At 40.8% G+C, this 26,302-nt stretch overlaps 2 protein-coding genes across 2 annotated transcripts in view; both read left to right on the top strand.

The window, feature by feature from the left end:
* The window catches only part of LPCAT2 (lysophosphatidylcholine acyltransferase 2), a 60,266-nt gene extending 34,933 nt beyond the window's left edge, over nt 1-25,333 (top strand). The window contains exons 12-14 of the mRNA XM_079119325.1: nt 15,722-15,820; nt 20,494-20,629; nt 23,369-25,333. Coding sequence (XP_078975451.1) covers nt 15,722-15,820; nt 20,494-20,629; nt 23,369-23,553 — 420 coding nt within the window. The 3' untranslated portion in view covers nt 23,554-25,333. The remainder of the gene's footprint in view (nt 1-15,721; nt 15,821-20,493; nt 20,630-23,368) is intronic.
* Nucleotides 3,878-10,380, top strand: CAPNS2 (calpain small subunit 2). The gene has a single exon (XM_079119326.1). It carries the CDS (start codon nt 8,385-8,387, stop codon nt 9,129-9,131), a length of 747 nt encoding a protein of 248 aa, XP_078975452.1. The 5' UTR covers nt 3,878-8,384; the 3' UTR covers nt 9,132-10,380.
* Nucleotides 25,334-26,302: the final 969 nt, after the last annotated feature.

The raw sequence follows: 26,302 nt of genomic DNA, 5'->3' as shown, positions 1-26,302 counted from the left end.
ACAAGGCAGTCATTTTTACAGCTATAAAAATGTCTGCGTCGCTGTTGATTTCATCCTTAAACTCTCACGGAGTAGACCCGCGTGCCGCCTGACGGCAGTATTGTATGCACCACGAGATAGTCCTCCGATATTTCAGTAAGAACGCTGTTTTCGTTACTAGTTTGCCAACGTGCCATGCTGTCTGTCTTCTTGCTACTAGCGCATCTTCACCCTCATCTCAGGATACGTTCAGCGTGATGTTCCATCTGACGCCATGCCGCAACAGTGTGTATGCTCCCTGGGAGCAAAGCTGCATCCCAAGCCATATTCCAGACTTGGCTAAGTTTTTTTTGTAAAGGACTGGAAAAAATTTTTTTGACTTCATAAATGTTCATCTCTGCCACTGTGGTGTGTAGGCGACCACGAACAGTGCGTAGACAAAGGGACATAACCGTGCCCCAGTGAAACTTTACTCACAAAAATGACACCACTCTGGATTGGCCATCAGCTGTCATTTGCTGATCCCTGCTGTATCGCTTAAGCTGATGAAAACAAAGCATGCTGGCAGGTTTAAAGACTGGATTAAGGGATGTCAGTCAGTTCTTGTAGTGACCATTGTTAACCTGTGGGTTAACAATGTGGGTTAACCTGATTGTAAGCAGATCACTCTGAGTTAATCTTCACCTATCTGTGTTCCTCTTGTTAATATCCTCCCACACTCTACCTTGCGGTATCTTTTATCTTCACAGATGAGAGGAAAAGAAGGAGAAAGACTGATTTTCAGTTTCTCAGCTATTGTCTGGCATGGTCCCAACTGTCCCTTTTTACCAATACTATTAGGTTATCAGAGAACATTGCTTAGTAAAATTTAGACGATGATTATTGCCATTCTGTAAAAACATTGGACCAGTGCCGTCACTTCTGCTAGCTAGTACTCAGTTCTTGTGGCATTTCTGTGTACTTTGCTTTAATATTAGACAGGAAAACTTTGTGTCTACTTTAGCACTTTGGCAGTCCAGGCTTTTGGGCTATTGTAAACTTCTTACTGTTTCATTATGTGGAATGAATGTTTCTTTATCCCAAGTTCTTCCTGTCTGTCCTGTTCTTGGTATCAGTTCAAGTATAAGTCTTGAGTGCCAGTAATAACAAGCATCTTGCTTGCCTCTTCCTGTTAAGGAGCTCGGGTGTTGTTTCCTACAGGATTTTTGCTCATGCTGAAAGTTGGGACAGGATACCTAGATGACTTTAGTGATTGAAAATAAACTGTAAAGTCTTCTATTCTTTAAATTTCCAGTTCAGTTTTATAAGTAATACAGTATTAAATAGTTCACAAGAGAACTCATCTTGATTCCAATCCCAGTTAGCCAGAACTTGCTATGTGAAACTCACTCTGCAATTTATATTATTTAATTTTTTAAGAAAAGGCTGTAACTTTGTGGGTAGAACAGGTGAACTTCTCTATTCAGTCATCCTAAAAGTCAAGTGGTCCTCTGTCTGAGCACTCCTCTCTTTAATTCTCAGGTTGACTTGACTCTCCCATTTAGTCCGTAATTGTATCTTCACTATCTGAGTGTTACCGTACTAGAAATGTCTGTTTCGACATGAGAGTCATGTACTTTACTTTTGGCTTCTCAATGCATGTATACCTGGGAGATGAATAGAGGAGCAAAGGAGTCTGCAAAAATTCAGTCTTGATTTTTTTACTACAGCAGGTGAGCAATCACTGGCCTCATTCAAGACCATAAGGAAGCAAAGATCAGAGCTCTGTAAAGAATGGATTGTGTCAGACCATCTAATTTCCTCTGTTGACAGAGTGACAGTCTGAAACGATAAGGGAAAAGATAGATATTATCTATATGGATTCTAGAAAGGCTTTTGATTTCATCCAACATGACATTCTTATCGACAAATTAGAAGAGTCTGGTCTAGATCATGTTGTAGTGAGGTGAAATTCCCACTTGACCAAAATACTTGACCCAAACTCAGTTGTGAGTCCTTCTGTGTTAGTCTAGACCAAGTCCTTTCCTCCCACCTCGGAATTCTGGTTGGAGGAGCCACGTACGTGTGATCAGGAATTTTTTTGAAAAAGTCAGTATGTCAAAGTGGAAATAAGGTCTTTAAAATCGATGAACCCAGACTCAAGATACAAAATGATTAAGTAGATACATAGCATGCAAAGGCTTAGAGACTGAATGTAAAAAGGCTGCTACTGGGCTGGGGAGATAGCTCAGTTGGTAGAGTGCTGGCCTTGCAAGCACAAGGCCCTGGGTTTGATCCCCAGCACCGCAAAAAAAAAAAAAAAAAAAAAAAGGCTGCTACTGTCACTGTTCCATGGCACACACCAATCAAGGTTCCTAGAACTGGAGAACAAGAAGGACCCTCGGGGTCAAACTGCCCACCCTCTTCATTTTGCAGAAGGCTGCCAGCCCAGCAGAGGAGAGACAAGCTGTTAGCACTGACTTAAACAAAACTTCCTCCAGGCAAATTTTACATACCATATAATTCCCTCATTTCAAGTATATTCAATGCTTTTTTAAAAAATGAATTTACGAGTTGTGTAGCCATCACCAGCAGTTGGTTTAGAACGTTTCTCTCAACTCGGTGTGATTCCTGTGGCATTAACTGCAAACTCCTGTCACCTGCTTATCTCCCACCCCTCGGCAACCATCAGTCTCCTTTCCCTTAATTCCTATTAATCTGCCTTTCCACTGTCTCGCCTTTCCTGGCTATTTCACCTGAAGGGGATCTTACAATGAGTGGTCTCTCAGGTCTGACATCTTTCATTCTCTCTCTTTATTTTTCTCTTTTATGTTACTGGGAATTGAACCCAGGGCCTTGTCTGTGCTAGGTACCTTCTCCAGCACTGAGCTCTGTCCCCTGGATTCTTTCACTTGGCATAATGTTTGAGGTTCATCCACGTAACATGTATCAGGAATTCAGTCTAATTTATTGCTGGATAGCATTCCTTGATATGGAAATGTTCTAGTTTGTTTATCCATTCACCATGTACTTTACTTTTGGCTTCTCACTGAGGTTGTTTCCACGTTGGGCTGTTGTGAAGGATGTTGCGAATAGCATTCACGTGCCATTGTTTACGTTAAAGTTCATTAACTCTTCCCCCACAAATTCGGGTTAAATTTTCCATTAGATGTGGCCTCTTCTTCTACCCTTTTTCTGCAGATATGGACAGTAGAGTTCCCTCCAAGATAGAACTATGGTTGTTGATGATGTTCTAATAAATAGCCTTAGGGATTAGATAGTCCAGAGAAGAAAAGGGTTGTTAATCTAATAAGTCTTTTATTCACTGGTGGCTTATGAAAACTATTAACCAAATGCCCTCCTTCTTCCCAGAAAGTAAATGAGAGGGACAGAATTTAAATTGCTGCAAAAAAACCACTTCAGATAGATATAAGGAAGCACATTGTGTATGACAGTGGATGCTATCAAGTTAATTTGGCCATATTACAAAAACAAAACCCATTCAGTTTCCTCTGAGAGAAGCTTCTGTGCATGGGTTTAAATCTGTCCAAGGCCAGATGGCCCCTGTAAATCCCCAAAGCCAGGCAGTCCTTTTGTGGTATTTTCTTTGTAGTTAAGGAAGACATTTGTCCTTTGGTGTTCATAGAGACCATTTCATTGTGTCCATGAAAGATAAAACCAGTCATTGGAGAGTTTTATACAAACCACTGGCTACAAACCAGAAGGAGGCATGACATTCTCCCATGTCCTAAAGAGAGCAATGTCCCCTAGCTACTATTCTCTCCTGATGAATAGCGGTATTCATCATTATTCAGTTCTAGAATGATGTAGTTTCCAAAGTAATTTGCAATATATTAGATGAATGATCTTGAATAAGTAGCTTAACTTTTTAAGTTTTTCTTTTTTCTTTCTTTTTAAGTTTTCTTCTCATCTGGAATACTTTTGTGTCTTTAAGAGGAATCTTATGAAACCTAGATACCAAAACATATTTTATACAAATGTGTAGATTAGTATTAATAGTAGAGATGTGAATATGATCATCAGCTTATAATTGCAACTAGTTCCTGTGGATATGCACAGTCCTTGAGCACAGCAATTCTGTTGTATTTGCATTTGTACTGGGTCTAAGTTCTTATGTAATAAATCAGATTGAATTATTTTTTATTTAAAAACATTATTATTGGTACATATTATTTATAGAGAATGTTGGGGTTTGTGTCATATTCATACCTATATAAAAGTGTCATTTGAATTATTTTGAAGTAGGCAGGGGAGATGCTATTAACATCATTTTGCAGATATGAAATTGATACCTCAAGTGCTACAATAATTTAGTCTGTAAGTCCCTGAGTTTACTAATAAAGTTTTTGAAAGACACTTGGAAGACTTGAACTCTGACTCTACCTAGTATCAAAGGTAGGGTTTCTCAAAGTATGTCTGGGACTTCCTGTTACAGACTGACTTCTGAAGATGCTTATTAAAAATAGAAAATCAAGTTTCCATAAATGTAATGTTCAGGAAAACATCCAGGTAAGGAAGCAAGCCAAAAAATCAGGAATGGAAGAGGAAACATAACTATCAATTTTACAGAAATAAAAAGGATTATAACCAAGTACTATGAATAAGTCTATGCTACCAATTTGGATAACTTAGATGAAATTGACAAATTCCTAGAAATACACAATCTACTAAGACTGAATCATGAAGAAATAAAAATTTTAAAAAGATTTATAATAACTAAAAAGGAGATTAAATCAGTGGTCAAAAGCTTCCCAAAAAAGAAAAGTCCAAGGCCAGATGCCTTCGCTGGTGAATTCTACCAAACATTTAAAGAAGAATTAACACCAGTCCTTCTCAAACATTTCAATCATATTGAAGAGGAAGGAACACTTCTTAACTCATTCTGTACAGGCCAGCATTATTACCCTGATAACATAATCCTATAAAGACACTATAAGAAAAGAAAACTACAGACCAGTGTTCCAAGATTATTGATACACAAATCCTCAACAAAACACTGCAAATGGAATTCAGTAACACATTAAAAGAATTGTGCACCAAAATTAAGTAGGGCTTACACTTAGAATGCAAGGATGGTTCAATATATGGAGATCCATCCATGTAATACATCACATTATGAGAAGGAAGTGGGGGGAAATCACACTGTTACATTATCTTCTCATTGATGCAGAAAAAGCATTTGACAGAATCCCATATCCTTTTAGTATAAAAACACTGGACAAACTAGGAATAGAAAAAAATGTACCTCAACATAATAAATGCCATATGCAAAAGCCCACAGATAATGGCACACTCAGCAATGAAAGATCAAAGTTTTTTCTCTAAGTAAAAGAACAAGACTAGTTAGGTCCACTTTCCACTTTCTCCTTTTCTATTCAACATAGTACTAGAAGTTATAGCCAGCACAATTAGAAAAGAAAAAGCAATAAAAACTAAATGAATAGAAAGGAGGAAGCAAAATTATCCATGTTCACAGATGGCATGATTGTATTTGTAGAAAACCTTACTGATTACACACACACACACACACACAAAAAAAAGGTTGAGAAATGAGTTTAGCAAAGTTGCAGGATATAAAATCACTACACAAAAGAAGTTGCATTTATATACTCTAACAATGAACGACATGCGAAGGAAATTAAGAAAACAATTCCATTATAATAGCATCAAAAAAATAAAATACTTAGAAATAAACCAATAAAGAAGTTTAAAGATCTGTACACTGAAAACTACAGACTGTTGCTAAAAGAAATTAAAGACAAATAAATAGAAAGATGTTCCATGTTCATGGATAAGAAGTCTTAATATTTTAAGATGCCAATATTACCCAAACAAAATCCCAACAATTTTTTACAGGAACTAAAAAACCAATTCTAAAATTCATATAACAACTCAAGTTACCTAGCAATTACCAAAACAATCTTGAAAAGAACAAAGTTGGAGGTCTCATTTCCTATTTTCAAAACTTGCTCCAAATCTACAGTAATCAAAATAGTGTAGTCCTAACATAAAGACAGACATATAAGCCAATGCAACAGAATAAAAATCTCAGAAATAAACCCTGGTATATATGATGGAATGATTTTCAACAAAAATACGAAAACTATTCAATGGGGAATGGACAGTCTTCAAGAAACAGTGTTTGAATAACTGGATATCCACATGCAAAATAATGAAGTTGGGTCCTTACCTTATACCATGTTATGGTTTAGATATGAGGCATCCCCCAAAAACTCATGTGTCAGAAAATGCAAGGAAGTTTAGAGGTGAAATGATTTGGTTGTGAGAGCCATAACCCAATCAGTGTATTAATCCACTGATAGGAATTAATGGGCAGTAACTGCAGGCACGTAGGGTGTGGTTGGCAGAAAGAGATCACTTAGGGTGTGCCTTTGGGGCTTATATTTTGTCTCTGATGAGCAGAACTTTCTCTCTGCTTCCTGGTTGCCATATCTGGAACTGCATTTCTCCTCCATGCCCTTCCACCATGATGCTGTGCTTCACCTGGGGCCCAGAGCAATGGAGTCAGCTATTTAAGGACTGAGACCTCAAAAACCATGAGCCAAAATAAACTTTTCCTCCTCTACATTATTCTTGTCAGGTATTTTGGTCATAGGAACAAAAAAAAAAAAAAAAAAAAGACTAAAACACACTGTATATACAGATTAACCAAAATGAATCACAGATCTAGACAAAAGAACTGACACCATAAATCTCTTAGATGAAAACCTGGGAAAAGCTTCATGACACTGCATTTCTCAATGAATATTTGGATATGTTACCAAAAGCACGTACAACGAAAGGCTACACCAAAACTTGAAACTTTTATGCATCTAAGGACAACAGAGCGGAAAGGTAACGCACAGAATGGGAGAAAATATTCATAAATCATATATTTGATGAGAAATTAGTACCCACAATATTAAAGAACTTTTACAACTCAACAATTTTTTTAAAAACATGTTAAAAATGATCAAAGGATTTGAATAGACATTTCTCCGAAGAAGATAAACAAATGTCCAGTGAGCAAAGAAAAGATGTTCAACATCAAACCTTTGTGGGGAAATAGAACGGTGTAGCTGATGTAGGAAATAATGTGGCCATGCCCCAGAATGATAAAAATAGAGTTATCATATCATCTAGCAACTCCAGTTCTACGCACATACCCAAGAGAATTGAAATTGGGGACTTCAACAAATGTTTGTACACCCGGGTTTTTAGTTGCATTATTTGCCAGCGCCAAGGAGGGAAGCAACCCAAGTGTCCACCAGGGGGTGAATGGAAAATCAGAACATGGCATGTTTATGTCATGGAACGCCGTTCATCTCCAGGAAGGAATGAAGTCCTGGAAAGTACTACAACATGGAGGAACATCAAAGACGTTATTTTAAGTGAAGTAAACCAGTAACAAAGAGGACAACTGCTGTATCATTCCACTCTTAATAGCCATACAGAGTAGTTGAATTCATAGATAGAAAGTAGAATTGTGGTTGTCCAGAGTGAGAGGGAGAATTGAAGACCAAAAGTATATACTAGGTTATTTCATTTACTTAAGATGCAAAAATCAATTTATGGTGCTAAATATCAGGATGTCAGTTACTTGTGGAGAAATGAATAACTGGAAAGAAGCTTTGAAGAGGCTTCTGGGGTGCTGGTGAGGTCCGTTCTTATCTGGGTGCCATGACACAGATGAATACTGTTAATGGAACTCTGAGCCTTACAGTTACAATTTGTTTGTTTTTCTATATAAGTGATATACTTCAAAAAAAAAAAAAAAATCCCAGAATAATCACGGACCCCATAGCAGATCTCCAGAATCAGAATGTCAGAGGGTGGGACCTGGGCATCTTGCATTTTAAAAATCCCCCTTCCAAGGTTTGGTTAAGAACAATGGATTTTGAAAATCTTTGCCATAGTCAGAATATTGGGTAAATATCTTTCCAATGCCCCTAAATTCTTTAATTCTCCTCTTATAATAAATATCTCCTAGAAAAGCAATTGGTGATTTCTTTGAGTCATATACCTTCTCTTAGGAAAATGCATGCTGTCTTTCAGGTGCTGAGACAAAGAACTAAGAAAGCAATGATAGGTAGAAATGTATAGTTTAGATATTTTCTATTTAAAATGTTCTAATGTGCGCTGACACTATAATTTATCAATATTTATCTAGAGGAGTAGAAAACCATTTTACTGGGCCCTCTAAAATATGGCAGGTGCTAGGACCTAGTGGCATTCCAACAACTTCAGATGGAGAGGAGACTTCACCCCTGGAGGCGGGGTGCTGTGGAAGCAGGTACGGAAAAGCCAGTTCTCCCACACCTGAGCCACTTGGGCTCCACCTCGGCTCTCCTCACACCATCTTCAGGATTTCAGCAGCATTTACACTCGCTCGTTAAATCGAAAGCATGTTTCTTGCAAAGGCTTTGTTGGAAGGGGCCGATCGAGGTCTTGGAGAAGCTCTTGGAGGCCTCATTGGAGGAGGGGTTCAGAGAGGAAGAGGAGGAGGAGGAAGCATCGGAGGGATAGTTGGCGGGCTCGTGAATCTGATCAGCGAGGCTGCTGCGGCTCAGTACACGCCAGAGCCCCCTCCCACCCAGCAGCACTTCACGGCCGTGGAAGCCTCCGAGAGTGAGGAGGTGAGGCGTTTCCGGCACCAGTTTGCACAGCTGGCTGGACCAGACATGGAGGTGGGCGCCACTGACCTGATGAACATTCTCAACAAGGTCCTTTCTAAGCACAAGGATCTGCAGACCGACGGCTTTAGCCTTGACACCTGCCGGAGCATCGTGTCTGTCATGGACAGTGACACCAACGGGAAGCTGGGCTTCGAAGAGTTTAAGTATCTGTGGAACAACATCAAGAAGTGGCAGTGCGTTTACAGGCAGTATGACCGGGACCACTCCGGGTCTCTGGGGAGTTCTCAGCTGCGGGCAGCTCTACAGGCTGCGGGCTTCCAGCTGAATGAGCAGCTTCACCAAACGATTGTCCGGCGGTATGTCAACGAGGACGGGGGTATGGATTTTAACAACTTCATCAGCTGCCTGGTCCGCCTGGACGCCATGTTCCGTGCCTTCAAGTCCCTGGATAGAGATGCAGATGGCCTCATTCAGGTGTCCATCCGAGAATGGCTGCAGCTGACCATGTATTCCTGAAGTGAGCAGAGAAGCCCAGAGCCTCCCCCGGGGACAGGACTGCCGAGAGCCTTCCCCACCGTCTATGCTTGCCGTCACCCTGTCCGATAGCTGTCACTCCCTGGCCAGCCCTCTCAGGAGCCCTACGTATTTCCGAGAGCAGGCATCCCTTAACTGCTTAATTAAAACAGATTTTTCCTAAAAACTATTTCAGGGGTTTGTACATCAGCTTTTTGAGATACCGGATTCACGTAGATTTATAGATATAGTGGGAGGTGGTGGGGAAAGTTCCGGCAGAATAGGTTTTTAAAAGGTGGTTGCTTATTTGATGAATGAATTCCAGCCATTTGGAACTTTACCCTTGTTGTGACTGTTGTTAATAATGAAATTTTTTTAAATCCTGAAATAAATCAACAAAGCACTGAAGAGGTATATTTTCTTTTAAAAATGTGAGAAGTTTAAAATCTGTTTTTCTCATAATTTCACATCTGGTCTTTCCATTATGAAAAAAAATAAATAAATAAAAGGCACTTTCCAGGAAGCCTGTTTAATTGTATAGAAACAGGTTCAGAAATGTGAAATGAAGAAGTTTTATGTAAAGGTAGTTTTTTTATTTTTTTAAATGATGCTAAAATTCTAGAATTCTTTAGTTCTATTTTCTAGTAAAATAAACATACAGAAGTTTGGGGTCTTTTGATATATTTGTTTAAAAAAAAAAAGTCAAGGGTATCGAGGAATGAGGGAATATGCCCATAGTTCAAAAATGTCTTCAGTTGCCTTAACGAATCAAAATGATCACTCTTAAACGTACTTCATACAAAATCGGGCGTGCCCAGTTGATGTTAGACAGCTCTTGTCATGTCTTGCCCTACCTTGGAGCAGGGAAAATTCTTTTGCTTATCTTTGAAAACTACTGGTAGGAAAAAAGCTAATAAAGAAAAACAAATAAATAGTAATTAACTAAATGGAATATAAACAGTATGGAGAACAACTGTTGCCGTGATTCCCAGCCCTGGCTGAAGTTTAGATTCACTGAGAGCGATCTTTAGGAATGCTGACACCTGAGTCCCACTCCAGATGCATGAAAGGAGTCTCTTTAGAGGTGGGGTGCGTGGATGGATGGTCTGAAAGCTCCCCTGGGGATTCTGAGGAGCAGCCAAGATTGACAGCCTTAATCGCCTCTTGTAGTGTGTTGTCTCCCAGTATTTTTTGAATCCGTCTCAGCCAAAACAGGCCAAACAGGAAAGACAATGTTACCTACATCCAGAAGGAAGATAGGATGCTGAGAAACTGCCACCTGGGAAGTGAGTAGTTGTACCTTTCTTGTGCATGGCCCTTAGTTTGATGTTATAATTTGGATACAGGTTGTTAGAGTGAAGTATGCAGAATCCAGGATCCTCTGGCGAGTCTGCTCAGCAAGAGGCTGCGTTTGCAAGCGCTCAGCTCACCTGGCTGCTGTTGACTGGGTTTCCACCCCTTCTGCTGCTCCTTTTTTGAATGCATTCCCTCTATCCCAGACTACTTTGCAGGGTCCTCCTGAGTTGGAAGATAAATGTGACTCGTTCAGAGGGACTTGTAACTGTGGTGATGATGTAACTGGCCTGTTAGAAATCCCCAGTGAAACTGGGAGAGGTTGGCATTAGGCCTCTGTGCTCGCCCTCATCCCCATCATTTAATATTTATGAAACACCACACACATGTAATTTTGAGCTGAGCCAAGCACAGACAACACATCCACTTTCCTCAAGGGACTTATGATTTAACTGGGTCTGGTGAGCTACTTAGACCAGGTGTGGTTATATAGGCACGAGGCTATGCCAGCAACCACACATTAATATCAGCCTCCCAATTCAAGAATAAGCCCAGGAATATGTCAGGCCTGGAGCAGCCAGGAAGGAAGAAGACTGCCAAGATTTCTGCTAAGGACTCGAAATATTTAAAATTTTAATTGGACTTTTCCACATGATTGTTGTGGGAAGGACAATATATCATTAAATTTTTGTTCCAAACATCTCTATAACTGTTTTACTAAAAGTGAAAACAATCATCTTCCAGTAGGGGTGGTATGAAATATTTCCCTTCTTCCTCAAGTTGAGGGATTACCTGTGTTTATGATTCTCTGGCATGCAGGTAGGAAAGCATCCTGAAGCGACCCAAGTTTCTCTTCTGTTCTTTCTGACTTTATATGAAATTTGTATAAATAACCTCAGTCACTAGCATGGATAATAAAGATTTCAGTCCAAACTCTATAATATTCTCCAAGTAACCAGATCTATGCATAGTTTAGAACCCATAACCCAACAAGCGATTGAATTTCTTAGTTTTCATTTAATATTTGATGTTTTAGAGGAATATTTTCAATGTTAGAAGAAGTATTAATTGACAGCTTTTAAAAATTTGCCCGTTTCTATATGGAAGTCTCCTCTAGCCTAAGACAAAGGTTTTCGATGTATCTATCCCATTAATTTTAAATTTATAACATTAATCAATGTGGTAAATTGAAAATAGTGATAAAATATGTGAAATTATACCATTTGTGCTTTAAATTTCAAAATATCCTTTGTGATTTTGAAAAAATAACTTTATCTTGATATCATGCACTAAATTCTTCAACCTGTGAAAAGCAGGGAAGCGATCAGTGAGCTTTGTGCTTAAGAGCCACAGACTTTCAAAGACATTTAAATTTCGTACGTCATCATCAAGGTCACTTCTAAATATCTTTGAGGAACAGTGCATGTGTTTTGGAAAGCTAACAAAGCAATCTCAGTCAGAAATCTTATCAGCGTTACACAACTACCCAGAATGGGGACATAAAAAATATTTGTGGAGGCACCTGCAGGGTACTGAATTTAATGTGTATTGGTCTTGAAGAACTTCCAGAATTACTTTTAAAAATTGTTTGCTTTAATACTAAGTAAATTAAAAATATTTAATTCCAAGAACATTGTTGGCACACTGATATGTATGGGAGAAATAGACTCAATCAGAATATCCAGGTGAACAGACTCTTCTCCGATTTTTTAAAAAATATTTTTATTAGTTGTTGATGAACCTATAATTTATTTGTATGCAGTGCTGAGAATCAAACCCAGTGCCTCACACATGCTAGGTAAGAGCCCTTCCACTGAGCCATAATCCCAGCCCTCTTCTCTGATTCTTTTGGATAACTGAGAATTTACTATAGTTTAATAATGCTATTCCTTTGGATTTATAGTTTATCTTCAACAACTTGAAGATTTTGTTGTTGTTGTTGGCTGCGGGCTAGTAAATTCTGTTTTATATAAATATTTTGAAATTATTTTGAGAACATTGATTATTTCTCATATGTAGATATGACATTGTATCAATGATAACACAACAAAGAGAAAATAATTCCCATCCTTGGGAGTTTTCTATTGCAAAATATATTCCAGACACAGCCTTAAATGTTGCTAGACTTAAAAAGCTATAAAGATTATCTGATTACATATGAATAAAAATGTCAACTATATTCAACTGTGAATTAGCCTTAGAGAATTGATACCTGAGAATCAGGCCCTCGACTCCTTCTGGAACTTTGAATGGACAGTGCATGAATAAGCAGCCTAGAACCTTCCTCTGGCCCTGGAAGCTAAGCAGATGAAAGGAGCTGGTGGCTGTGGGCTGAGAGTTGACCCCACAGGCTTTTCTGATTTTTTGATCCTGCTGACCAGCAGGAAGGGCATGAGGCCCACAGCCTGGAGCTTCAGCAAGGCTTAGTCATACTTTGTGGTGACTCAGAGAAACTCCTTGGTTCCAGCTGTGGGCTGTACTCGAGCTACAGATTGGGACAAGTTATGGGTGGATTAGGGACTGCCTCCAAACAGCTGGTCCTTCCTTTGAAGTGTGATCCTGAAAAGATATTCAAGTCTAGATGTTTTTAATAAGTTTATAATTCTTCCTGGGGAACTCAGTAAGTGTCTAAAGGAAAGAACCACAGATTTTTGAAATAATTTATATCATGAAGCTGATTCATAAGTATAAAAATTAGTGTATGTTGCTATTAACTTATCATCTGTTTTTCAATGTATTTGATCAAGCTACTTTGCATTATTTTGAATGACTGGCTTTCAGACTACCTGAATTATAATTGTAGTGAGAGCAATAATGAGTTTTGTAACCTGAAGAGAAATATATGTCTCAGTTTTTTCATTAGTAAAAATGAAGAAATTGGATGATTTGTGATTCCTTCCAGTTCCAAATGATGAATTTAGAACCTTTGCAGTATCTTATTTTGTTAATACCGTAAGATCATCCCTTAGAATAATTTACATACTGTTTTTTCCCTTCACATTAATTACTAGAAAGAAAACTTTCATGTACTTTTTAATGTGATTAGGTCAAGGGTCTCCTTTAGTATAATTTTGTCAGTCAAAACTACTCATATATAAAACCGTTAATGAAAATTAAGGGTCTAGGATTTTTACCTTGTTCTGTGACTCATGGTGATATTAAGGACATTCCCTTTCTCCCTCCACAGGATGAGTTCTTAGGCTCGACCTAGGATATGCATAAGGTTTGGGAGTGTAGGTAAAATTTGGATGTCTCACAATAAAGGTGCAAAGTAAATTCAAAGGAGCATTTCAAATCATACAAGCATTCTGTTGCTGTAACTTCAGTGTCCCTGCATCATTTTTATAGCTGTTCTTAACAGAATTTTTATGTAAGGCTTCTGTTTTGATTAGTGGAAAGGGCCAACTGCAGAAGAAATTTTTCAGTGTAGAGCTGCCCAGCTATGATGCGGTCATCTCCTCAATCTCTAAGATTCCTTAAAAACAGCCTCTGTAGTGCACCAAAAAAAAGAAGAAAAAAAAAAAATGAAGAGTGGTGGCACAAGAAGGAAATTATGTTCTTAGAACCACCTTCTCTCAAACTTCCAGGTGACATAATGTTAATGTTGATTGTGGGGCCACCAGGGTGCACCATGTGTCGATCAGACTGCCCACTTAATGGATGCATTCTATTGAATGTAAATGATATCTCAATAAACTTGATTAAAGAAAAAAAAAATAGATCCCTACTTCTCTACTTTCCAGACAAATATATAAGTCACATGACCTGAGTTTTCATCTTGGGAATAAACTCTGTTACTTCTGGGAAATCTTGAAACCTCTGTTTCTGCCTTCTCTAATAGGAAAGTGAAAATAAATCATCATTCCTTTCCATTTTCACCCTATAGTCAGATAAAGAAATAGGGCAAAAACAATTGTTGACATTTTGAGCCTTAGTTATTTTAGAAGCTTATGAAGACTATCAGATTTTTCCCTAGAAAAATGTACATACAAAAAATTGCACATCTTTTCAGAGGTTCCACAGCTTCCTCTGCTCCCAAGTTCATCTATGAAACCCCAATGAAGAATGCCTGCCAGAACGTTTCAAAGTGAAGGTTCTGCACTCATTATTTTAGCAGCCGTCTCCATGGGGCAGTGGAAGTACACCACCCCGTGAAGAACGCAGTCCTTGACGTCAGGAGCTCCTGACTGAAGCGCAGATACTTAGTCACAGTCAAGATCACACTCTTGTCATTGCCAAACATTATTTGTTAGTCTATCAAATTAAGTATCGCGCTAGCTCTGTTGTTACTGGCTCATAGTTTTTCTGAGAATTCATCACTTAAAGGTTTTGCTGCCAAAATGATTCTAATGCCTGGAAACAGGATCGCAGTACTTGCTGACAGTTGTGTGTCTTTCTTTCTCTTTCCTCTCTTCTCACTCCCCTCTCCATTTTCCTCTCTGACTCTCTTCCATATTTCCTTTCTCTTTTAGCCCTCTTTCTTTTTCCATCTCTTTCTATTCTCTCTCCCTTCAGACCTCCCTCAGTTTCTGCCCGATCCCTCCTTGTTTTTTCTTTGTCCTGAGCTTTCTCATTCTGTTTTCACTCTGCCCCTGTTCCTGTCTAGGTGAAGGTGTAGGGAGAACGTCATGTCCAGACAGCCTGGAGAAGAATCACCTGTCCTTTCTTTTGTGTGGCTCTCGTGAAATGACTCCTGGGGTGTGACATCCCATTTTGATTGACTTAGAAGCGCAGGGTCTCCTGGGACCTGCTACTCCCAGGGGGCTGTTGAAGTTGCCCCAGCCGCTGATGCTTCACTGCAAATTAAGGCAGGAGGGGAGAATAGAGCTTGGCTCATGCCTCAGTTTACCCTTCTCCTTTCCCTCCTTTTTTCTCCATGTGGACAATTGTTGAGTAACCCCTAAGGTCTTTGGTGCCCCTTTGGTACTGACCATCCTGAGACAGAGCACCTGTAATGGTGAAATTAATGCTGTGGTCCCACTAAGTGCGGCATTCTTAGACCTCGCCTCTCCTAGGGGCTCCCGTGAAGGTGAGACTGAGCTCAGGAACCCACACTGGATGCTGGAGGCCACCATCAATGGCCTCATTGATAAAATATTCCTTGATAAACAGAAAGTGTGGTTTTCTTCTAGCTGGGAATGCCTGGGCAACGTGCTTGCCTCTCCCCTAGCGAGCGCCTTCCTCTGAGCCCACTCAGTGCGCCGCGATGATGTGCGGCATCTTTGAATCTCACCATGTGACGTCATCAGCAGTGATTCAGCCAGTGACCTGCCTAATCCTTTTCCCCTGTCCTTTCACAGAACCATGATGGCTCGATTGACTTCAGAGAGTACGTGATTGGCCTGGCCGTCTTGTGCCACCCGGCCAACACAGAGGAGATCATCCAGGTGGCATTTAAGGTACTGTCAGCCCCACTGACGGCTTCTTGGTCTGCCTCACAAACAAGTCTTGACTCTCAGTGTATTACTTGAAAGTCAGCAAATCTATCACATGAGTTTATAGATCCACGGACATGGACAGGAGAATAATGTGATTAAGTCAATTGCTACCCAAAATAAAGAGAACAAAAGTAGCCATCCATTTAAGCAAAATGGAAGCATCTAGGAAACAACATCCAGGTTGAAGAGCAGCGATTTAACAAATTAACTTTAAAAATTCTTTCTTTTCAGCCTCTTTGTTTTGAAGCCCTGAAGTAAGGTTTCTAAATAAATACCACTTGTCACTAGTCATCCTGATTCACTATCTGGAAAATTCCAATCTGCCCTTATTTTCTCATTCTGTATGTGAGAAATATTTTAAGTGGCATGTCGCTGGTGGACTTCACTCTGCTGTTGTGATGTCAGGCCAACACCAGCACAAACATCCCAAGTTCCACCCTCCTGTATTAGCACATTTATTCTCACGCGGCACAGGGATCTAACTGGGAGCAAATGAGTAAAGTCCGTGTCCCTGTGTCCCTGGCTCCCAGCAGAGCTTGACCAAAGTGTGAATTGTGAGGACCCAGACTTCATTTACCACTTACGCGTGCCAACAGAGGGCAGAGTACTCTCCGAAGTGTGTTCAGTCCTGAGTACAGGTGCTGCTTTGGTTTGTATTCAAATTCAAATTCACGATGTTTTCTTCAGGTCGGAATCTTTGTGATCACCTCCTGGTGAAACAATCCCCATCTCCCACCTTGCTCGCACAGCTGTGGCTGGGGACTCACACAGCCTCTTTGCTTCCATCTGGCATGGAAGCTGTGGACCTTCTCTGTTCATTTCCTGCTCTTCTCTCTTCCTCACTTCTTCCTCACTTCCTCTCTTCTTCTCTTCCTCCCTTCCTCACTCCCTCTTTTCCTCCCTTCCTCTATTCCTCACTTCCTCTCTTCCTCTCTTCCTCACTTCCTCCCTTCCTCTCTTCCTCACTTCCTCTCTTCCTCACTTCCTCTCTTCCTCACTTCCTCTCTTCCTCTCTTCCTCACTTCCTCTCTTCCTCACTTCCTCTCTTCCTCTCTTCTTCACTTCCTCCCTTCCTCACTTCCTCTCTTCCTCTCTTCCTCACTTCCTCACTTCCTCTCTTCCTCCCTTCCTCTCTTCCTCTCTTCCTCCCTTCCTCACTTCCTCTCTTCCTCTCTTCCTCACTTCCTCTCTTCCTCTCTTCCTCTCTTCCTCCCTTCCTCACTTCCTCACTTCTTCTCTTCCTCCCTTCCTCTCTTCCTCTCTTCTTCACTTCCTCCCTTCCTCACTTCCTCTCTTCCTCTCTTCCTCTCTTCCTCACTTCCTCACTTCCTCTCTTCCTCTCTTCCTCACTTCCTCTCTTCCTCTCTTCCTTTCTTCCTCACTTCCTCTGAGAAGAATATCCCACAGTGACTCCTGGCAGGGCTCTTCCACCAGAGTTCTTTCTCATGTCTTCGAGGCAACCAGGAAAATGTGTTCCATCATTGGCAAAAGGTTCCCTGAGTTTACTTTTTGTTTCATACTGGTTTAAACTCAGTTAACTGTGAGGCTGATAAGGAACCTAAGTGGTTGATGCTTAGCAGATGGTCATAAGGCAAGGGCCAGAACTTTTTCTAAAGTTTAAAACCTTCAGCTTTTACAGTCTTATTCATCATAAACCCTAAAATTACGCACATAGCTAACTTATTCCAATCCAGATAGTTGTGTTTCTGTTCTGGGATTGTATGTGTAATTATAAGTCTAGCTGGGCAAAGAGTCACCTTTGGTTTACCAATGAAAGACCTGATAGAAAATTTGACCCTTAAGTACAGTAATTACTGTTTTTAAAGATGTCGTGAGAATCTTGTCTAGCCTAGACTTTGGTTTGGGGATGGGGAGGGAAGAAAGGCAGACCCACAGCTATACTTAGCTCTTTTTTTCCAGTAAGGCAAGGGTCATGTTCACATTGGTTCTTTTTTTAACCTTCTTTAACCTTTGTTTTCAGGTATGTTTTATGTTTGGGAAGTGTTTTTACATACTCCTGTTTTTCGTTTAGCAGTCCCTTTTATAAGACCCTTGCCCACCCTTTTCCTGGGCCGCCTCCACAGTAACTGCCCATCTTTGACCTTAGTTCAACTGCACAGTGACCTGCAGAGGTAGAGTACTGGTGGAGTTTTTCAGTTGCCAGCAGTGGAGAGACTGGCTCACCCAGCGGAATCAGTCCTGAGGCCAGGGAGTGGCCTAGGGAGAACCCAGAGCTCTGAGCAGCAGCAGCCTCCTGCTCAGGACCTGCGGCACCCTCCCTGGGGCACTCTAGTTCAAGCGAACAATCTCCAGCTCAACTCATATTTCAGTCCAGGGAGGGCCTGCCTGGCCTTGGAGCACAGGTTTGGTGGGAGAGTCAGGAGGTCTGGATTGAGAGTCCTGCCGTATTCTGTGCAATGGTGGGGGGATCATCTCCCGAAGGAAACCAGGGTGTTGAACTTGACACCAGAACACAGATCATGGGTTTCCCCTCAGTCTGGGAACCACGAAGCAGGGAGATGCTGGAGCGGGGTGAGTGAGGCGGGTGGAGCTGACGAGGGGCAGCACCTGGGGAGTTGTGGGAGGAGGCAGAGGACGGGAAGGCCCCTGTGTAGACCAAGTGGAGGGAATCTGCGCAGCAGGGAGGGCCACCAGAGCACCAGCGTGGCAGGGGCTGGGCTGTGGAGACAGTTGTAGGGAGTGCTCAGGAACGGAGGCCTTTGAGGAAGCACCAGCTGGGAGGAGGGTGGTGCCACACCGAGTCCTGGACTTACTGCTCCAAGTCCAAGGCACATAACGACCCCGGTCTCTCAGGCGCTGATTCTCTTCTCTCTCTCCAGCCTTTCCTCCCCAGTCAACTGCTAAGTGGTGGGAAATGGACTGGAATCCAGTGCTTTCTGGCTGGGGGCAACAAGTTAGGTTTTTCCCGCTCCCAAGGGTGTGAGTGATGAAAACATAATTATCCTACCATTTGTTGCCCGATTATCTCTGGTGCTGATCTTATGTTTGGCCAGAAGTAGAGACCTCTGTAGCCGGAATCTATTTACCTGCCTGGATTTGAAGCCAGCTCTGCCACTTACAAGTTGGGTGACCTTAGGAAAAGGTGCCTAGTGTCTGGGCTTCCGCTGTCCCATCTGTAAGCTAGGGCTGACGGTGGCTGCCTTCATACGTGGACCGTGGGGGTTTAAGAGCTAACACGTGCAGAGTGATTTGAACGCTTCTGTCCGCGCCTGTGGAGAGTAAGTGCTTGCATCAAAGTCTTAGGAGAGGATTTGGACCATAGGACACGGATTACCTCTCAGTCACCCCTTTTGCTGCCTGACCTTCAGCCTCACCCACATGGCTGCCTTTTCCCCTCTACCTATAAACGTATCTGGTGCCTGACTTCCTGAAGACAACCTCCCTTTGTGCCTGGCTACTACCGAGTTATCTCCGCCCTTTAGTCTTAATTTCTTAAAAGAAGTGGCTCGCCCAGTTGCCTTTGCTCTTCTCTTCTGTACATCCCTGGATTCCCATGACCACGTGGCTTCCAATTCCCTGAAACTGTTAACTAAAGTCATTGCAGTCTAACAGTCACCAAATCCAAGCAACCCCTTTTGCCTCCTGCTTGGTCTTTGTATGACATTTTTCCCTGGTGGCCATTAACACCGTCAGAACCTCTTTCGCCGACACAAAAACGTTCCCTTAGCTTCCACGGTGCCCAACCTTCTTTCCTGGTCTTTTTCCTGCTGCTGCTTCTCGGTCTTTCCATTTCTCCACTCTTCACACATCTGCACTGCTGTGTCCCAGGGCTTTGCCTAACTGCATGTTCACCACAGGTAAGTGCAAACATACCCACAGTTTCAGTTCTCACCTGACTCCATGGCTCAAGCCTCTCCGGTCTCCTAAACTGGTATCTGAATCTCTTACTTATTCCTGGACCGTTGGCTCAAATTTAACCTATCCAGGTTTAACTCTTGATCTCATTTGGTACTTGTTCTTCTCCTTTCCCTCTCTTGGTTCACCAGACTTTCTTTCACCCAGTTGCCCACCCAGAGAGCCTCTGCCATCTTTGGCACTTTCCTCTCCATCGCTGCAAACCTCTTCTGCAGGTCCCATCTTTGCTGCATGGCAGTTCTGCCCCTTCCTGCCCTTCCTGCTTATCTACCCCAAACTTAATTGGTTTTCATGTCTGTAACCTCACCAGCCTGCTCTTCCAAGACTGCCTTCAGTTCACCTCCCCTCCTATCATCTACTGCAGGGTTAGGTGACATGTTTTATATCTCCCATGATCTGAGCCTTGCCTCTTGGGCTCATGAGTTAAGCCCCAGGCAGTCACCTGCCATTCCTTTTATCTTCTGGGAACATCTCGTCATGTTCTGAAACTCAGCTCGAACATCAACTCCTCTGGAAGCCTCCTTGGACCTCTTTGAGGTGGGGTCCCCATGTCCCCATGCCTCTATTTTAATTCTGGTTGTTTCCACCACTAAACCAAACCATAAGCAAAAGAGTAGCAGAGACCATACTTTCTTCATTCACATATCTTGCCCCGGCACCGTAAATGTTTGAATTATTAGAGTTTATTTTCCAAGATCATTCGATACCACTAGTGCTCAAGGAGACACACTCATATTTTATCTTGTTTTTTCCTCCAGCTTTTTGATATTGACGAGGATGGCTATATAACAGAGGAAGAGTTTTCTACCATTCTGCAGGCTTCTCTTGGGCTGCCCAACCTCGATGTTTCTGGGCTCTTCAAGGAGATTGCCCAAGGGGACTCTGTCTCCTATGGTGAGTAGGCAGTTTGACCTCCTGGTTTACACAGAGGGTGTCTAGACTGTGAATCGAGGCTCGCACAACATGTGTCCCTTAACCGACAGTATTAATAGTAGAAATAATAGTGACAGTGATGGCGGTGGTGGTAGTGGTGATACACCTAGTCCCTGACCACCAGGCATTCTTGCAGGTAGATGATCGTAGACACTGACTCACTGAACCTTCACAGCAAGCCTATTCAATCAGTATTACTAATGACTTCTGTTCGACCGAGTACAAAGAATATAAGTAACTTTTCTAAGATCGTCCCGCCAAAGAGCCTCAGAGCCTGGATTCAAACCCCTAAATGGCTTGGCCTTAGAGCCTGCATGGTTGACTGTACCTCGGTGCCTCTGACCTGTGCCAGTGTGACCGGTCTCAGCGCGGCCAGACGGCCCTGAGCGCGTTCACCAAGCCAGGCGTGACTGCTTCAGTAGAGGACGGGGCCAGGGTGCCGCGCGCTGTCGCAGCCCTGTGAGCTTTCATGTTCCTGTCTCGGGCCATCTCATTTGCAGCCCTTGTGAGCCAGGGACCGTCACAGAGGAAGTCCTGTGGCATAGTGGCAGGTCCCTCGTTAGTGCCCGTGCCTTCTCCACACAGCTCAGTCGGGCTGAAGGAGGGGAGCCGGGGGCTCGCCCAACATTCCTTGAGAGGCCTAGGGATTGTTTCCTGCCGAGCTTTGATGTGGTCATGGCAGCCAGGCTGGCTTATCTCCCCCAGTCTTTCCCCTCAGGCCAGAGGGGGATTCCTTAATTACTTCATTACTTTCCCCTTATGATGATCAAAGAGTTGCAGCCTGTAAACTTTCATGGGATGGGTGGGGAAAGTAGATCACACACCTCTCTTACCTGTTTTTATTTACTGTCATTTGGGCTGTCCCACATTCTCTTTTAGGTAATTAAGTGCCTCCAGGGCCCTTAATCTATTGAGTGCATTTAGAAAACACAGAAAGGTTGAAGTACAGGTGCCTGGACAAAACTTCATAAAGCGTGTGTACCAATTATATGGCCATTTTCCTTTCACAAGTAGAATTCTTTATTGCCAACTTTTGAAAAACTATTTGGCATAACATTTTCAAAGGAAAATAATACTAAAACTGGTTTGTCCTTTTAGGGAAGACTGCTTTGTTTTTTGAAGTTCAACCTTTTATTCTTTTCAGAATACATAGAATGTCTCTCTTTCCCCAATATTATGCAAGTCCAGATTTTTTTGAGGAATTTGATAATTTTACTTTAAATATAAGTATTGACATATGTCATGAATGTGCTCCTTTAAACTCTTTTTATTCTTGGTTTTCCATTATTCAAATGAAAACCCAAATTCCGCTTTAGAGCCTACTCACTGCGCTTCTAAAAATGAGATCCTCTTTCATGCTACTGTTGTCCCAACGGAGGATCTTAATCTTTTGAACTTTAGTTCAAGTCTTAAGTTGAAGTTCTTTCCATAAATCCACTGTCAAGCCCAGTTATCCTAAAAGTCACTTAAGTCCTCTTCCCCATCATCAAAACAGACTTGTGTTGAATAGGGTGGAGAAATTTCAAAATCGAGGGTAATGTATTTTAGAAGCCCCAGCTTACTGGAGGCTTAAGATTCAAATCCTAGTAGTTGCCTTAGTAAGCCTTCTGCACCTCCATCTCAGTTCTTAAATCTGAAACACTTGATTTAAAAAAGTCCATTCAGCGGTCTTATTCTGTACACCTTCCGAGTCACTGTCAATGATAAGCCAGGGCTCAGCTTTGCAAGATTCATCTTTCTATACTGGAGTTAAGGCTAAAATAGTTTTCAAAGCCACTAATAATAGAAAGTCCTGGATAAGAGAATTTTTTAAAAAAGCATTTTTTATTACTAAAAATAACAAAAAAATTAAAAGGTACTAAAAATGATTTTTATTACTCAAAACACAGAAAATAGAATAAAACAAATGTAGAATAGGATGAAGTTTTCTAAAGCAAACACCCACGTAACTACCGTTCAGGTCAAGACAGGGGGGTTTTCTAGAATCCCTGGGCACTGTGGGCACCTGTAGTCCCGGGTCCCCAAAGGCCAAGGTGGGACAGTGGCTTGAGCCGGAGCTCAGATCAGCCTAGACAGCGTAGGGAGATGACAAACGAACCAAGAAATCTCGGCCTTGCCTTAGCATTTCACCACACACGAAAACTTCTTTAAATATTGTGTTTTCATCTTATCTCAGTTTTCAAACTCCATGTGAATGGGCTCTTACAATGTGTATCCTTTCATATCCAGCTTTGTACAGTCAGCATTACACTCTTAAGGTTCCTCCACACGTTTTTGTCGCCTGGCCCTTCGCTCCCTTTCATTGCTGTATAACATTTATTATATCCCATGAATCTACTCCAGTTCATCAGCTTCTGCTGTTGATCGACCTGTGAGTCATTTCCATTTTTTTTAACCTATCATGAATAATGTTGCTGTGAACATTCTCATACCTGTCCCCCAAGAGCACCGAATGCACAGATGTCTCTGGACTGTGTATCCAAGGGTCGAATGAATGGGTCTTAGAATATGTACATCTGCAAGTTGAGTGGATAATGGAAAACGGTCTTCCAAAGTGATTGACAAATCAGGTTCCCATAAGCAATGTTTGTGAGTGGAGCAATAGAATCTTTCAACTGTGTGATTAAAGTCACTTGTTAATCTACATCCCATCCAAAGAAGACTCACCCATCTTATTGGATTTTCCTTCTCCTCTTCTAGAGGAATTCAAACGTTTTGCCTTGAGACATCCAGAATATGCTAAGATATTTACAACGTACTTAGACCTCCAGACTTGCCATGTGTATTCCTTGCCAAATAAAGTCCAGACGGCTCCCTCGGTTGCAAGTAACAAAGTCAGTCCTGAAAATCACGAAGATAGCACCTCGGACAAAAAAGTCGACTGAAAGCAGTGTTCCCACGGAGAAAGCACAGTGGCTTTTACCGAGATTATAAAAGCACTTATTGATAGTATTTTAAATGTGCGTGTGCGTAATGATTTTTTAAATGGGAAGCTTTTTTATAAAAATGATAAGACTTTCTTACTAAAATTGCTTTTGTTAACCGGGCTAGATGAAGTAATATTCCTTCTCTTTTATATTATATGATGCTTTACTGGTTTGTTTTCCAGTGGTAAAAACTGCATATTTTTATGGATTTTCCAGTTTAATCAGCATAACCAAACGAATACACTGGCCTTACTAGTTATTGGTCAGCAATAATCAACACTGGAAAGAGCTTTAAAATTACACTGTTTTATCAACTTTCCTCTAAAAACCAGAAATATCATGTTTTCTCTAATTCCTTCCCTTTCTGAAAATAAGAAGAGTCTGAGAAGCTTTGCAAAATTTTATATCTTTCAGCTTCACAGATTCATTTTCCCATCTAAATTTCATTTCTTGCATCACTGACTGTAGGAAGGTAGGGCTCCTTTAACTAAAACTTCTTAAGAACTCATTTTCTCTTTAACATGCATCTCTGTTGCAGATTTCCTTAAACCCACTGTTAAGGAAATCATACCTTTTTACATGATCTACACGGTTAGGACTTTGTTTTAAAGCTGACTGCTATGTCCAGGGGCTAAGTGGGAATTGCCTTATTGAAGGTAACATTGATTGCCTAATGAGAAAATGAATTGTTTGTCACAGAGTTGAATTTAATTTGGATTGGATGGTTCAGAAGGTAACACTTGTCTGATAAATAAATCAGATTTGTTCTATTTATGTGATGGTAGAATTAATATATTTTATCATCCAAGAGGGAGTTTTATTTTGTTAAGTGTCTTCTCAAATTTTAGAGCTTGTCTGAAATATCTACATGGAAAGCATGAAGCTTCCAAAGTGTCACTGAAAGCCAGAGAATTGAAAAACCTACTTTATTAATGCAAAACCACAATTTATGCCCCAGGCAAGACTCCAACAGTAACATTTCTCCTCCAGGTTAAGCAATAATTTCCCTGAAGTGCCATTTTTATTAGGTCTCATGCATGCATATTGCTAATATCACTTATGTTTGAGATTTTGAACAAAGAACCAATTTATTAAAATAATGTACAAAAATAGTTAGGTCCTATTCTGAATTCAGTCTTTGAAATCAAACTCTTTGTTTTGGCTATGTTTCAGAATGTAGTAATGATTCACCCCCAAGCTATTTTTTAAAAGTCATTTTTGAAGCTGAGAAGTCTCATGAGAGTGTCAGAGATTATATTTAACCAAGTATCATGATTTTAAACTAGTTTTTGCATATTAAGTAGTTAGTTTTCTAATTTGATAGGTAAATATGTATTTGGATAATTGAATACCAGAAAATTTCATCCATAAATATATGTAATTGTATGTCTTAAAGCATTTAGAGAGGTGTTAAGGTAAGCGGAAACAATTGCTTAAGTAAATTAATTACTGAATAATTTTAATAGTGTCTGTCATATGTGGTGAATTTATGTAATACTCAGGTACCATGATGTTTTATCATGGAAAAAACATAACTTTATTAATCATTAAAGAACAGCATTGCAAATTAAAGACTTTCTTTCTGTAAGGCACTTAAAAATGATCCTGTCATCTTTCTGTTTTTAAAATAATGGTCTATGCTCATTACTTCCACTTTTGTGAATGTAATGTTACTATTTTATGATCATGTTGCTGAATAAACAAACATACCACTTAAAATTCTTGACTGCCATTTTATCTCGATGTAAGGTACCTTCTTAATACCATAAGTTGAGAATACGTTTGCACATTGAGGAGTATGATGAATTGTTTTATTTGCATTTAAGCTTTATGAAATGTCAGACGTGGTTTTATTCTAATGAAAGACTCATTACCCTCAAGAAGCAGTCATTATTAGTCTTCAAGAACTTGGCTGTACAGGGGCTGGATGTGTCCCAGCACAGGCTGTGGTCATGAGTCATCACCACGGGCCAGGCCTCTCCACGTGGCCCTCCTGACAGTGACTTCTTCCAGAAACACTTTTCTCCTCTTGAGATTTAAATTAAAGAAGCAAGCTTCATTAAATCTGGTAAATGCACTGGTTTTATGTACTAATTTGGGGAGGGTATTTCACTGCATAATTGTAGATTTTATACCAAATCTTTTGCAGAAATTTGAGACACAACCATTATGTGAAGTTTTGTTTTTTTTTTTTTTTTAATTATGCTGGTATTGCGTAAAAGCCATGTGTTACTAACCTGTCTTCAGTGCAAAATTAGGATGTAAGGAATACTTGTAATATACTTTAATACCATAGTGACAATTATGCAGTGTGAAATGCCATATGTTTTCTTTGAAGAGAGAAATACTAGTCCCTAAAATCTATAAACCATAAAAATTTCAGTCCAAACAGTTCCATTGAAGGATAATGATGTATTGGAGACTTACAGACCAAGGTGCTTGCATTATGTATATTTAAACTTCCTCTGCCACTTTTAGCCTTTTGGAGACTTCCTGTGCTGGTCATTGGTGGTTCTCCTGAGGGAGGAGACTGCCTCCCTTTTAGAAGGCACTGTTCTACTGTCTGCATGAGGCCCAGCAGTAAAGCTCCTGATTCCCCAGACTCAGGAACCTTCCTCTTTATTCAAATGCAGGGTGATTAGTTAAAGGTAATTATTGGAACTCAAGTAGAGAGGCTGGAACTGCATTGGAACCATTGGGTTCTCTA

This window comes from Sciurus vulgaris, assembly GCF_902686455.1.
Source record: "Sciurus vulgaris genome assembly, chromosome: 17".
NCBI lineage: Eukaryota > Metazoa > Chordata > Mammalia > Rodentia > Sciuridae > Sciurus > Sciurus vulgaris.
The sequence above is the reverse complement of the archived record's forward strand: the minus strand, read 5'-3'. Positions and strand labels throughout refer to the sequence as shown.

What these genes read in the sequence shown, in the direction of transcription:
- CAPNS2 (XM_079119326.1), top strand. Translation starts at nt 8,385, where the DNA reads ATGTTTCTTGCAAAGGCTTTGTTGGAAGGGGCCGATCGAGGTCTTGGA.